This window comes from Antechinus flavipes, chromosome 4, assembly GCF_016432865.1.
Source record: "Antechinus flavipes isolate AdamAnt ecotype Samford, QLD, Australia chromosome 4, AdamAnt_v2, whole genome shotgun sequence".
Classification (NCBI taxonomy): Eukaryota; Metazoa; Chordata; class Mammalia; order Dasyuromorphia; family Dasyuridae; genus Antechinus; species Antechinus flavipes.
The window spans coordinates 41,873,825-41,888,621 of record NC_067401.1 but is presented as its reverse complement, the minus strand read 5'-3'; the positions used below and the strand labels follow the sequence as shown (position 1 = coordinate 41,888,621).

The 14,797-nt window shown below is 50.2% G+C and overlaps 1 protein-coding gene across 3 annotated transcripts in view; it reads left to right on the top strand.

Moving 5' to 3' along the window:
- The window catches only part of BCL9 (BCL9 transcription coactivator), a 113,076-nt gene extending 98,582 nt beyond the window's left edge, over positions 1-14,494 (top strand). The window contains exons 4-10 of one of the 3 annotated variants that reach the window (XM_051992854.1): positions 205-485; positions 1,095-1,408; positions 2,314-2,503; positions 2,706-2,805; positions 6,393-8,634; positions 9,825-10,085; positions 12,051-14,494. In XM_051992854.1, the coding sequence (XP_051848814.1) occupies positions 433-485; positions 1,095-1,408; positions 2,314-2,503; positions 2,706-2,805; positions 6,393-8,634; positions 9,825-10,085; positions 12,051-13,168 (4,278 nt within the window). In that variant the 5' untranslated portion in view covers positions 205-432 and the 3' untranslated portion in view covers positions 13,169-14,494. Of the gene's footprint in view, positions 1-204; positions 486-1,091; positions 1,409-2,313; positions 2,504-2,705; positions 2,806-6,392; positions 8,635-9,824; positions 10,086-12,050 lie in introns of all 3 variants that reach the window. The other 2 variants (XM_051992855.1, XM_051992853.1) reach the window with 2 other exon arrangements.
- Positions 14,495-14,797: the final 303 nt, after the last annotated feature.

The window sequence follows — 14,797 nt, the reverse complement described above, 5'->3', positions numbered from 1 at the left end:
GGTGGCCTTCTGTAGTTACCCAAAGTGCCTGCAGGTAGAGAGGGATGAGGGCTTTCTTTTGGCAGACAGTGCCCCAGACACTTAGGTCTGTGGAGTCTCTTTTTTCTGCTCCTCTTGCTTAAGGAAGAGCTTCCTGTTTGACCTTGTGCTGCCTTAACATCTCGTCTGAGGGTGTTTTGTGTCTCTGGGTGGCTTTCTCCACAGTGGGCCCTGGAGATGCGAGATCTTTCCTTGGCAGTAGGAAGCACACACCTAGAGAATGCTGGAGCTGCAGGGGGAGAGGGCCCACTACCACAGCGGAGAAAAGCAAAAAGGAAAAAGGCCTAGGGACAGACAGCGCTGAGGGGCCCCCCGCAGCCGTGACTGCCGCCCCCCGAGAAGAGTGTGGCGAGCCAGTCCCCATTTGTGACTTCAAGCTCAGGATTCCAATCAATGCATTCCAGTAATCCTAAAGTGAGGAACTCTCCATCAGGAAACACACAGAGGTAAGGGGAAGATGCTGGCTGGGAAATGGGCTGGGACCCGAGCTGGGAAGAAGAAGTCCAGAGCTCAAGGGCAGCCTTTTTCACCTGCTTATGTCTCCCGGGCCCTCCTCCTCCTGCCCATTTCTCTCAGCCTTTCTTTCAACATGGTCTCCCCTGCGAGCCGGCAGCAGCCCCTTCTCTCCTGTAGCATGTCTGGGAGGGATTAGCCGCCCGGGGCGATCCCCCACCTGCCTGTGATCCGCATGCCGCCTTTCTCTTGGCAGCCAAACTGTGTCCTCAGGCCGGGCATGGCCAGCGTGGTGATCTTGGTCATGCCCTGTTTGTTTACTTTGAGCCAGTCCTGGTGTGAGACACTTCTGTATGTACATAGAAACAGTTGTCCTTTATTGACAGAAGCCCTAGAGATGGGGCCTCCGGGGAGCCGGCGGGGCATACTGCTGCTTCCTCACCATTCCTAGCACCGAGCTGGGCTGGGAGAGGGGAGAAAGAGATTGATGGGAAACACATGAAAAATTGCTTATCCTTCCCAGTGTCTATTTTGTCTTCCTGCTCAGTGCTGACAAGCTGCATCAGAAATTTGACCTCCTTCTGTTCTGTTTGTTTCAGTAGCCCCAAATCTAAGCAGGAGGTGATGGTCCGTCCCCCCACAGTGATGTCCCCATCTGGAAACCCCCAGCTGGATTCCAAATTCTCCAATCCGGGTAAACAGGGGGGCTCAGCCAGCCAGTCCCAGCCATCCCCCTGTGACTCCAAGAGTGGGGGCCACCCCCCCAAAGCACTCCCTGGCCCAGGTGGGAGCATGGGGCTGAAGAACGGGGCTGGAAATGGTGCCAAGGGAAAGGGGAGAAGGGAGAGAAGTATTTCAGCGGACTCGTTTGATCAGAGGGACGCTGGGACGCCAAATGATGACTCTGAAATCAAAGGTATGTGGGCCAGAACGTCCAGAGTCCTAGGGAAGCGGGGAAGCCCCGAGGGGAGGCCCTGCCGCCGGCCGACAGCACCAGCTAGCCTCCCCCAGTGGGGGCTGAATCTTGCAGAGAATAAATAGATGCTCCTCATCCCTTGTGAGAGAAGAGTTCTTCCAGATTTCCTGTACAGTGAGCGACCTGAAGGGTTGTGTTTGTTCTGGAATTGTCTAGGGGGGCTGCAAGTGGGCCAGGAACACGTGAGCTTTCCCGGAGCTCCCCCCCACGGTGTTCTCCGTGGGTTTCTCGGCACCCCTCCCTTGGTCCGACCGCACGAAAGCCAGTACTGCCAGTCTGTGGATGCGCATAGCCACGTTGGAGTAGTTCCTCTGATGCACCCACCTCTTCACCGGCAGATTAATCCTCCGGGCCTCGTGCTTTGTGCCCTCTGGTTGCCGCTTCGCCAGACTCGTCGGCACAAGAGGAGGCCTTAATGGCCCTGGCATGAGTCCAGGCTCGTCACAGCCCATTCTTGAGTGGCGGGAATGAACTCCTATGTGTGGCAGAGGGTTAGCGGGCGAGTCAGGGCCAGCGGGGGAGGCCGTGCCCCTCGCCCCTGAGCCTGCCAGCCCCGTTCTTCCTGGGGCCTGATCGTGCTAAAGGAGGGACTAGCCACGATGGGAAGCTCCAGTAAAGTCAGACCCCCTCCCTGGGTGTCATAATGAGCAGTTTAACCATAAGGAAGATTTCCTAAGGGTGAAATCGGTTTGCCTTAGCATGACATTTCTGGAGATGCTCAGAGATGGTTTGGGCCACAAAGCACCACATTCGGAGAGTGCGGAAAGGAGGAAGAGTGTTTCTTTTCCGCTCTTTCCCCTTTCTGTTTCTTCCTGAAACATTCACGCAAATCTTCTTTCCTTCAGAGTGTAATTCTGCGGATCACATAAAGCCCCAGGATTCCCAGCATCCCACACACTCCATGACGCCTGCAAATGCTTCCGCCCCGAGGTCTTCCACCCCCTCCCATGGCCAGGCGGCTGCGCCAGAGCCGGCTGCGACTCAGAAGACACCATCCAAAGTGGTCTATGTATTCTCTACCGAAATGGCCAACAAGTGAGTGGGGGCTGCCTGCGCCCAGCCCTGGCATCCATGCTGGATCGCAGCTCCCTAGCCTCAGGGTGGGCCTTAGTCACCTGGGCCAGGCCTGGGGGAGGATCTTCCCCAGGTCAGATAGCAGCCCTTCCCCCCAGCATCCCAGGTGTTTCTTCCCATGGGTGGAGAGATCCACCCAAAGCCTGACACCCCGTCTTTACAGGGCCGCCGAGGCAGTGCTGAAGGGCCAGGTGGAAACCATCGTCTCCTTCCACATCCAGAACATCTCCAATAGCAAGACCGAGAGAAGCACCGGGCCTCTGGTATGGACATTGGGGGGCATCGGGGCACGGGGCTTTTGGGAAGAGTGGAGAGGAGGGGGGCGCCGGCTCTGCCCCGGGCTGGGCACTTAGGGTTGGCTCCTGACCGCCCCCAGGCCTTGGGCAAGGCCCTTCCTCTCTCCAGCTCTGGGATAGCTGATTTCCCTCCCCAAAGTCAAGGTCCTCTGACTGGTTCTGCCAGGGGGGTCGTGGTGCTCGTCGGGCACATGTGCTTACTTCTTCCACCAGATGGCGTGGTGGATAGTGTTGGACTTCAGTAGACCTGGGTTCAAATTCAGACTGGCTGTCCCTGAGCGAGTCATTGAATCTCTGTTTGACTCATCTGTAAAATGGGTTTAATAAGGGTACTTACCTTCCAGGGTTGTTGTGAGGAAAAATGAGAGAATATTTGTAAAAAATGCTTAGCACAGTGCCTGGGAGATTGTAAGTGCTACAGTTGATATTGGGGAACAAAACGTTCTTTCGTGGCATCTGTTTTCTTCTGTAAGAAACATGCCCTGGTCAGTCTCAAGTCACATGTTGAGTGTAGAACAAGACTCCAAGTCTCATGTTAATTGAAGGATCAAGAAAAAAGCCACAACTAAAAACTGTATCCCCTCATCCTTCTCATTATTATTGTCTTCTCACATATGTAGTGTGCTCGAAGGTTTGCAAAGTATCCTCAAAACAGTCCTGTAAAGTAGGGGCTGGTAAGGAAACTGAGGCTGAAAGAAATCAAGTGCCTTTCCCAGAGCCACATATCTATCTAGTAAGTGTCTGTGGCAGAATTTGAATTCGGGTCTTCCTGAAAGCAAGTATGGTATTTTATCTACTGTATTAATCAGTGGCCTCACTGGCTTCTGAGCAGTCTTAAGACTCCCTGGGTGGTTCTTAATGTGATTTTCATTTCTTAAAAGTGCTTATTGGACACTTTTTAAAGTTCTTTGAACCTTCCAAAATTGTTCTTTGTCTTTTCCTAGGTACACTGACTGGGAACTTGTCACTAATTGGGATCAGTGAGCATTTATTAAGCATCTACTGTTGTTCCAGGCACTGTGCTAAGCGCTGTATATACAAAGAAAAAATGAAAGCCCCATGGAGCTTATATTCTCTCAGCTAGTGTGGTAGGAAGAACACTAGTCTCTCCTGAAAGGATCAAGGTTTAGGTGTCAGATCTCTTGCTTATTGATTAAAAAGTCTTGTCATGGGGGAGAGGGGGGGGTTGCAGTATATATCAGGTCAAAGAAGTCTCTATACTAGGCATCATTATGGGTGCTTTCAAGATAACAAGAAAGTGTCCTTGCCCCAAGGAATCTGCAATCTAGTTGGAGAGACAAGGCATTGGAAAAGATCCGTGATCAAAATGAGGTGGCCATTTCAAGGAGAGTCTTCAGAGCAATGTTTTTACTAACCATTGACTCTGTTGATCATTGTTCATAAGGCAAACCTAAACCCGGTCATCTCTTCTAGCCTTAGAAAAGGAATAACATCACATGCATACCAGTTTAAGTAAAAGATAATGTGTCTTGCATAGTCTCAGAGTTGGAAGGGACTAAAGCCAGCTAGTCTGGTTCAGAATTCCGTCAATTCTATGCCCAAAAAGTGATTATCTAGATTCTTGTTGAAGATCGCTGATGATGGGGCACTCACTGCTTCCTGGGGCAGCCCATTCAGATCACCTTCAAGTGAAGATCCAAGCCCAACCTCTAAGGGTTACAAAGTTTTCCCTTCCATAAAACCTTCAGCTACCTTTCAGTAGCTTCTGCCCTTTGCTCTACCCTGGATCTCTGGTGCGAAGCAGAAAGTAGCGCTTCCAGAGAGCTGCCTGCAAACATTTCAAAGCTGTTTATTATGTTATCCCTAAGTCTTCTTTTCCCTGTATTAAAGACTCCCCAGGCCCATCAGCGAACTCTCACACAACATAATTTTGAGGACCTTCACCAGCCTTGTTGCCATCCTCTGCATGCTGACCAGTTCAGTGATTTCTTTCCTATAATTTGTCATCTGAAATTAATCACAAATTAATGTGAAACATATGATTTGATTAAGACAAACTTCAATGGGACTCTTAGCTTTCTCATTCTAGACTCTGCTTTCTCTTAATATGGTCTGAGATTGCATTAGCTATTTCAAGTGACACCAATCACACTACTGCCTCAGTAAACTTACCCAGATCTTTTTCAAATACAATTTAATCTAGCCACACTTTCCCCTTAAGCATGGAACCTTATATTTATGCCCATTCAATTTCACTGTATTTGATTTATCTGGTGTTCCTGCTTAAAGAAATCTTTTTTTGTATCCTAAAAAAAAATCCTACTCTCTAGAACACAAACTGAAGTGAAACGTTCAAAGATGTATAAACATATGCCTGATCCGTGTGTGTGTGTGTGTGTGTGTGTCTAAATTCAAGAAACAATTCATATACAAAAATCTAATCATTGATGCACAAGTGTTTACAACAAATATTCAAGAAAATTAGGTCGGGAGATGAGCAAAAAGGATATTTAGCTAAATCGATTGGAAATAAAGCTAGCAGATAGGTAGTGGCTAGGAGATTGAACATCCATCTGCAGTGACCAGAGGCTGCTAGTGAACATGCTGAAATCTCCATATCCGTGAGCTCTTTTTAACTTTCTTAGTGCTTAGACTAACAACACACCCCAAACCACATCCCTTTAAAGAAAAACAGGATATTCCATTCATTTCTGTAGATTGCAGGGTCCCTAACCTTTGACAGGTCTTAAAGCAGCATCAGTATTTAATAAGTGATAGTGAGGCCAGGGTGTAAGAGCCGATCTGCTACTGCCCATTGGAAAGAACAGATCAAGAGAAGCCACGAGCGAGGTGACTGCAGATTTCTCCAGAGCAGCTTCCTGCTGGCAGATTAGCTTACTACAGTTAATGTGAAAATTCTTATCGGATAGGGAATCAGTGATCACAAACTGAAAACAGAAACCAGGAGATAGAAGGCCCCCTGGAAACTCAAGGAGGAACACTTAGTCGTCAGCGACAGAGGAGAACTTGAAGCTGAGCCGGCCACCTCACCTGCTGCCCTGTGCTCGGAGCGCTGCGCTCTCAGCAAAGCCTGTGTTCTCTTTCTGTTAGATTTTTGATTGACTTTTGATTGACAGGTGGAGGTCTAAACACCTAGTTGTAACTTTGAGAAAAACGAAGGTGTTAGGATCAACCTCCCACATCTTAGGAAACTAATCCTTCCTTGAGTCGGAAACACAGTCGTGGGAAATAAGGACATGTGATATCAAACCTGTTCCTCGAAATAGATACTCGAATGTATTCGCTCCAGCAGAACTTTAGACATCCTCCAGTCTAGGGGCATGCTGGTGAAGCTTTTGGAGCCGCTTCCTTAGTGCAGGGGAAGGAATGCCATTGTCTTGGATGGGGAAGGCTAAAGAAAGTCTCAAAGTCCCGTTGGATTGTGTGAGTTAAGTAATTGTGTGGCCTGTGTTAGCCAGCTCCTGGGAGTGGCTGCAACCCATGTAATTTTGTGGAGCCCCAGCAGAGCTTATTCTTGTAATTGCCTTGTTATTCGATTGACTGATGATCTTTACAACTTCCTTTCTCCTCAGAACACACAGATCTCTACCCTTCGGAATGATCCCAAATCACTACCACAGCAGCCTCCGGCTTCAGCCAACCAGGACCAGAATTCTTCCCAGAATACCAAACTACAACTGACTCCACCCATTCCGGCACCAGCACCCAAGTCCACCGCTCCTCCCTGTCCCCTGGATCAGGACAGTCCCGGAGTGGAAAACAAACTGATTCCTTCTGCGGGGAGCCCGGCCAATTCCACGCCACTGCCTGCAGAAGGCTCTGGGCCAAACTCTACCCCTAACAACCGAGCCCTCACTCCTGTGTCCCAGGGGAGTAGTAGCTCTACCACGGATCCCAAAGGTCCCCTCCCTCCCCCTGTCTCCAGCGGAGAGCCACCCACCCTGGGGGAGAACCCCGATGGGCTGTCCCAGGAGCAGCTGGAGCATCGGGAGCGCTCGCTGCAGACACTCCGAGACATCCAGCGCATGCTCTTCCCCGACGAGAAGGAGTTCTCGGGGGCTCAGAGTGGGGGCCCCCAGCAGGGCTCGGGTGTGCTCGACGGCCCGCAGAAAAAGCCAGAGGGGCCCATACAGGCCATGATGGCCCAGTCCCAAAGCCTCGGCAAAGGGCCCGGGCCCAGGACCGACGTGGGCGCTCCCTTTGGCCCTCAGGGACACAGAGAGGTGCCCTTTTCACCTGAGGAGATGGTCCCACCCCCCATGAACTCACAGCCGGGGCCCATGGGCCCTGATCACCTGGACCACATGACCCCCGAGCAGATGGCATGGCTGAAACTGCAACAGGAGTTTTATGAGGAGAAGAGGAGGAAGCAGGAGCAGGTGGCTGTGCAGCAGTGCTCCCTGCAGGACATGATGGTCCATCAGCACGGGCCCCGAGGAGTGGTCCGGGGTCCTCCCCCACCCTACCAGATGGCCTCTGGTGAGGGCTGGGGGCCTGCGGGGCCGGAGCCTTTTGCCGATGGGATAAACATGCCCCATTCCCTGCCCCCACGGGGCGTGGCTCCTCCCCCCAACATGCCAGGCAGTCAGATGCGGCTTCCGGGATTCGCAGGAATGATTAACTCTGAGATGGAAGGGCCAAACGTCCCTAACCCTGCCACCAGACCGGGCCTCTCTGGAGTTAGCTGGCCAGATGACGTGCCAAAAATTCCGGATGGCCGAAATTTCCCCCCAGGCCAAGGGGTCTTCAGCGGCCCTGGCCGAGGGGAGCGCTTCCCGAACCCTCCCAATTTGTCTGACGAGATGTTCCCACAGCAGCTGGCAGAGAAGCAGTTGGGCCTGCCCCCTGGGATGAGCATCGAAGGCATCAGGCCCAGCATCGAAATGAACAGGATGATCCCGGGATCTCAGCGACACATGGAGCCTGGGAATAATCCCCTTTTCCCTCGGATACCAGTGGAGGGGCCCCTCAGCCCTTCCCGGGCCGACTTCCCAAAAGGAATGCCGCCCCAGCTTGGCCCCAGCCGGGAACTGGAGTTTGGGATGGTCCCCGGTGGCATGAAGGGGGAGGTCAATCTGAACGTCAACATGGGCTCCAACCCGCAGATGCTACCTCAGAAGATGAGGGAGGCTGGGGTGGGTCCCGAGGAGATGATGAAGCTGCGGCCTGGCGCCTCTGAGATGCTCCCCTCCCAACAAAAGATGGTGCCCCTGCCCTTTGGCGACCACCCCCAGCAGGAGTACGGCATGGGCCCCAGGCCTTTCCTCCCCATGTCTCAGGGTCCGGGCGGCAACAGTGGGCTTCGCAATCTTAGAGACCCAGTTGGGCCCGACCAAAGGACTAACAGCCGGCTCAGCCACATGCCACCACTACCTCTCAACCCGTCCAGTAACCCTGCCAGCCTCAACACCGCTCCCCCCGTGCAGCGCAGTCTGGGACGTAAGCCCTTGGATATTTCTGTCGCCGCCAGCCAGGTGCATTCTCCAGGCATTAATCCTCTGAAGTCTCCCACCATGCGCCAGGTCCAGTCCCCCATGCTGGGCTCACCCTCGGGGAACCTCAAGTCACCCCAGACTCCATCCCAGCTGGCGGGCATGCTGGCAGGTCCAGCTGCTGCTGCTTCCATTAAGTCCCCTCCTGTCTTGGGGTCTGCTGCTGCTTCACCTGTTCACCTCAAGTCTCCATCACTTCCTGCCCCTTCACCTGGATGGACCTCGTCTCCAAAACCTCCACTACAGAGTCCCGGGATCCCTCCCAACCACAAAACATCTCTCACCATGGCTTCCCCGGCCATGATGGGAAATGTAGAGTCAGGTCAGTATGCTCCCCGACCGTAAGTAAATGGAGAGGAGACTCAGAGAGCTTTGTCAGCACCATCTTGAGCAGCCGGGCCACATCCAAAGGAAGCTGGAACTAAGGCACTTTGGGTGTTAGGAGGCAGGCTCTAGCACTCTCGTGCATATCTGAGTGTATAGAATCAGTATTCCTCCCTCTCCTTTTAAAGGTGGTTTGTCTAGTGCCACAGGCGAAGCAGAGGATGCTCTTGCAGAGTCCTTCTCTTTGGAGCACATCTGGGACAGGAGAGGAGAGGGGCAATGTGTCTTAGTTCACAAAGTAATTTATATGCATCAGGAGAACACATGGAGATAAACTGGATTCTGTTTAAGATGATACCCTTTTATGCTGAAATGTTAAATCGGCTGTGGATAAACAGGGCATCTTTAAGACTCTAGTGACTTACTTGAAGGTATTGCCTTTACACTGAAAAGTTGGCAGTGAAGGGAAACAAGAGCCCAGCCTAGACTCCATGCAGATCAAAGAACAGCTCGTCATACAGATTGCCTCTAACTTCTTAGTGGACTGCTAGCTTCACTTGTAACATCAGATTTATTTAGTTTTGTGAATGGGACCAGAGCTGGTTAGTGGAGAAGGATAATTATAATGTACTCATTGGAGCCATGGTATCTCTACCTGAGAGAGATCAGAGTCAAAACAACATCACATCTTCCCAACGAGCTGAAGTCTGTCTCTTGGCAGTGGGTAGCATCCAGCAAAGATGCAGCCCTTTCCATTCTATAATCTTTTTGATGTCAGGAATTAGGGAAGGGAGAATGGGAAAAAATTAGTGCTTAGGATGAAGCTTCAGCCTAAACTCTCTCTATTCCAGCAAAACAAGGCACATTCTAAACTGATTGAAAGGGGAAAATGCCCATTTGTTTCTGAATATTTTAAGGAAGTAGTTTTCATACATTACTCTTCAGACTAAGCTTTGACTAACATGTCTAACATTTAATACCTTGTATATTTATCTTCCCATTTGATTCATGCTCCCCCCAATTCCCCTTTTCTTCTTCCTTTCCTTTATGTGCCCAGGATTCTTAGTTGGAAATCTAGTTCATTCTTGATCTTCATACTTCATGTATCCTAGAAACATGTATCCTTTTTTTTTCCCCCCAGGAAGGATCTAATTTTCAATCTTTCTGTATTGTTTTCTCTTCTCCTAGGTGGTCCACCACCTCCTACTGCTGGCCAGTCTGCTTCTGTGAATATTCCTGGAAGTCTTCCCTCTAGTACCCCTTACACAATGCCTCCAGAACCAACCCTTTCCCAGAATCCTCTCTCCATCATGATGTCTCGAATGTCCAAGTTTGCAATGCCCAGTTCTACCCCACTTTACCATGATGCCATCAAGACTGTGGCCAGTTCGGATGACGACTCCCCTCCAGCTCGATCTCCCAACTTGCCATCAATGAATAACATGCCAGGTAAGGAATCGGGGAGAAAAGCTGTGTGATCACAACTTAAGAAGAGGTTTCTTGTACTATCTTCTTGGCAACTGGGTTATAGGAAAGTGAGAAATTAATAGACCTGAGTCTCATCTCTAAACAGAGTAGTGGAAGATATTGAAGCATATCCTCAGAGAGGTCTCCCTTAACTGGCGTCAAATAAGAATTAAAATGTCTTGACTGAAGGAAGATGCCATTTCTTTGCTAAATTCAGACTGTGAAAAGAGGAGCTCTTAGCAGTCCCAGGGTGCACTTAGATTAATTTCTTGGTCTGTTGGGGGATTTGCCTTGAATAGGAAACGTGTGAAACAGTTTCTTCAGACACCGAGTGGTCCATATTAAGTTAAGTAGTATTTCCTTTATTTCTTATATGAACAAAGGAAATGAGAGCTCTTTCCTGTGATCTGAAAATCCCACTATAGGTATTGTATAGTTAGGTTTTCTTCTTGTTATTATATTTGGACAGGCATGTTTTAAAAATCACTGAAATAATCTGAAAAATGACCAAAAAACAATCTATATTCCCGCTCTCTTACACCTTCATTCTAAAAATGAATGAAACTATTAGGAGAGGAAATGTATGAGGCTGTGTTGAGTAAGACTTTGCTGTTAAGAACAGGAAAACCAAGACTGCAGCTAAACATCCAGCTCCATTCCATTCAATAGTCGTGACATTTATTTAGAGATCAGCATAAACAGGTTAGGGGAGACCTGCTGTATGGACACAACAAACTTCACCACTGTGACTGACTTTATCTCAAGGGCACCCTCAGTAGAAAAAAACAAAATTAATTCCTAGAGAAACTTCAGTGGAAGTCTTTGTATGCATTTGTCTATTTGTGGAGAGAAGATTGAATCCCCCAAATTGCTAATAGTAGTACTTTTCTACCAAAAAAAATTGATTGCTTATAAAGTCCCAGCCTCAGGGTGATAAATTCTATCTGTTTGTGTCAGGGACACAAATTCTAAATGTGTCCATTGTAAATAATAAGATTTTGTTTAGATTAATCATTACCCTTTTGGATTCTTTTGGTCATCTGATCTGTCCCTTTGCCTCCATATTAACCCATTCCAGGGATATTACTTTCTCTTCTGTTTTTAAAACTCTCCAATCCAGAAATTCTGTAATCCTTGGTTTAAGTACATTGAGAATGGAAAAAGTCATACTTTTACGTATTTTTTTTTCTGAATTCCTATACTAGTTTATGATGTATAACATGCAATTTAGCCTGATTTTCAGCCCTCTTTTCCTTGACCACAATTTCTCAGTTGGTAAGTTTTTTTTCCTCCTATTGCTGCAACTACCACCTCTATACAGGTGACATTTTTATACACACACACACACACACACACATGCATGCCTACGGGTGTGTACCCACGTGTGCGTTTGTGTGGGGGAGGGGTGTGTGCATCCCCCCCACTTCCCTCCCAGTGGTCAGCCTCTCCAACTCCAGCTCTCTGTAGAGAGGCTCTCCCTGGATGTCCTGGCAGCACTTCAGCCCACCCTCGGTCTGAACCTGCCCCTCCTCCCTCCCGCTGCTTTGTTTTTTGTCCAGTGTCTCATGCTGGGGTCACAACCTTGGGGTCACAAGGTTTCTTCCTCACCTCTTACAGCCCCTTCCTGAGTCCGCTTTTCTGGTGCTTTTGTTCCCGTTCTCACCACCAGCCTGGACTGCTGGAGCAGCCTCTTCACTGGCCTCCCCATCTCTGCTCCGTCTTGCATTCAGCTGCCCGTGGCCTTCCCTTGTCTGGAGCCAGGCCCTGGCCTTTCCTTTGCTGTGGGCCGCTCTTAGCGGGCTACTTCCTCTGGTCCCCAGAGCGGGCACGAGGGCTTTAAGAGCAGCATGGAGGTGGCTCAGCACTCCGAGATGGACAATCGGCTGGAGTGTTCCCCCAGGCTCGGTCTGACCGCAGACTCACCTGTCCCCTCTCTTTCTCTCCTAGGAATGGGCATTAACCCCCAGAATCCTCGAATTTCAGGCCCAAACCCGGGGGTTCCGATGCCAACCCTTAGCCCGATGGGAATGACCCAGCCACTCTCTCACTCCAACCAGATGCCCTCTCCGAACGCTATGGGACCCAGTATACCTCCTCACGGGGTGCCCGTGGGGCCCGGTCTGATGTCACACAATCCGATGATGGGGCACGGGTCCCAGGAGCCTCCCATGGTACCTCAAGGACGAATGGGGTTCCCCCAGGGGTTCCCTCCAGTACAGTCTCCTCCGCAGCAGGTGCCATTTCCCCACAATGGCCCCAGTGGGGGTCAGGGCAACTTTCCCGGAGGCATGGGCTTCCCTGGAGAAGGACCCCTGGGCCGTCCCAGCAACCTGCCCCAAAGTTCCACCGATCCCGCACTTTGTAAGCCCGGAGGCCCCGGGGGTCCCGACTCCTTCACCGTCCTGGGAAACAACATGCCTTCGGTCTTCACAGACCCGGACCTGCAGGAGGTGATCCGGCCGGGGGCCACGGGAATCCCGGAGTTCGACCTCTCCCGCATCATCCCCTCGGAGAAGCCCAGCCAGACGCTGCAGTATTTCCCTCGAGGGGAAGTCCCCGGCCGCAAACAACCCCAGGGGCCGGGGCCCGGCTTCTCCCACATGCAGGGGATGATGGGAGACCAGGCCCCGAGGATGGGACTCGCGTTACCCGGCATGGGCGGCCCGGGTCCCGTGGGCTCCGCAGACATCCCCCTTGGCACCGCCCCCTCCATGCCGGGACACAACCCCATGAGGCCGCCCGCCTTTCTGCAGCAAGGCATGATGGGTCCTCACCATCGGATGATGTCACCAGCACAATCTGCAATGCCCGGCCAGCCCACCCTGATGAGCAACCCGGCGGCCGCCGTCGGCATGATCCCCGGCAAGGACCGGGCCCCCGCCGGGCTCTACACCCACCCGGGGCCCGTGGGCTCTCCGGGCATGATGATGTCCATGCAGGGCATGATGGGACCCCAACAGAACATCATGATCCCCCCCCAGATGAGGCCTCGGGGCATGGCTGCGGATGTGGGCATGGGTGGATTTAGCCAAGGACCCGGAAACCCAGGGAACATGATGTTTTAAGCTGCTAAGACTGGATGTGCTGATCCTTGTCGAGATGAGATTCCAGGTCCTGAGAGCTCCGTGAGGGAGCTCCAGGAAGTACGGTTGGTCACGCAATAGGAGAACAGAGACCCGAGGGCTGCTTTGGGGGAAAAAACAAAAACAAAAAACTCGAATGTATGAATTTACCTGAAAACAAATTATTCATTTAATCAACAGGTGTGTTTTTTTTAAGATTTATTTTTTAAAAATTATTTTTGTGGACTTGGGTATCCCATGATGGCGCCTCCTTTTGAGACTCGGTAGCTGTACTTTGAGAATTGCCATTTGTCATGAGTTGCACCGTTCTCTGTATGTTTACGTCCTCCGGACTGGCTTCTCCCAGGACTCTTGTTTTTTTTTTTTTTTTTTTTGTTGTTGTTTGTTTGTTTTATTTGGGGTTTTTATTTTTTTTGTGTACTGTACTATATTGTAAAAGGGAATTTAGCAGAGACTTTAGTCTTTGGGGTGAGAGGAGAATGGGAATGAATGCCGGGCTGTTTACTTTGGGTGGAGATCCCATCGGCAGACTTTTGGACTGTTTTCTTTCAACTCCATTGTATAGAAAAACCAAACTACGACCTCAGAGCAGAGTATTAATGAAAAGCACAAAAAAGGAACTAAGTTCAGCAGGGGGCGGGTGGGGGGAGGGGCTTTCTTTTAAAGTAATAAAGTTTAGGACATTTCTTTTTCTTTTCAGCTCGGGTGCTCACTAGCACCTTCTGCCTCTTCCCTACACACGGTCATGGTCATGGTCTTCTTCCTTCCTTGCCCACCCTCTGTAAATGGATGCCCTTCTCATTGTCTTCTGCCTTCCTGCACTCCTTTTCTCTTTGGCAGCTGCAATACTTGGTGTTATTTTGGGGGGGAAATAATCTAGCAGAGCCTTACCTTTTCCTCCATGCCTAGAATTCTCTTGGTGTCAGGAGGGAAAGACTGTCTTTGGGATGCTCTGGTATTTTACGGTCTTCTTTATTTTCTTCTCTGCCTCTCTCTTTCCCATCTTTCCATCTCCCTTCTCCCCCCAGGATTTTTTCTGTTCTTTGATTAGGAATCCCCCAAGTGATTTTTATTAACATGGGAGTGGAACAGATGCTAAAAGCTATCCAGGATTTTTATTTGTGTGTGGGGTTTTGTTTTGTTTTGTTTTTTGGGTTTTATTTTTTTTTTTTAATTTGTGGTTCCTTCCCTTTCCTCTATTCCCCTCCCAAGCGTAAAACGTTCTGTGTAACCTCCATTAAATTTGGTACAAAACCACTCGCCAGGGCTGTGGTGTCAGAAAAATAAAATATATTGTTTCTTACAAAACTGAACTGTCTTTCTTTCTCACCCATTTCGATCACTCTTTGCCTCAGCACTGAGGCCTCTGGGTTGCTATGTGGAGCTCCAGTTCCAGGAAATGTCTTCTCCAATGAAATGTTCCAGGAGCAGAGGACTCATCTTGAGACCCAGCACCCATCACTGCATCAATCTGTTAACGAGAAAACCGAAACCTAGAAAGGAAGAGAAATTTGCCCCGTATTCTGCCACCAGGATCCAGCCTGGAGCAGAAACTTGGGCTCCTGAACCCTTCCAGGTGTGTGCCCACATTATGGCATCACCCAAAGGGCC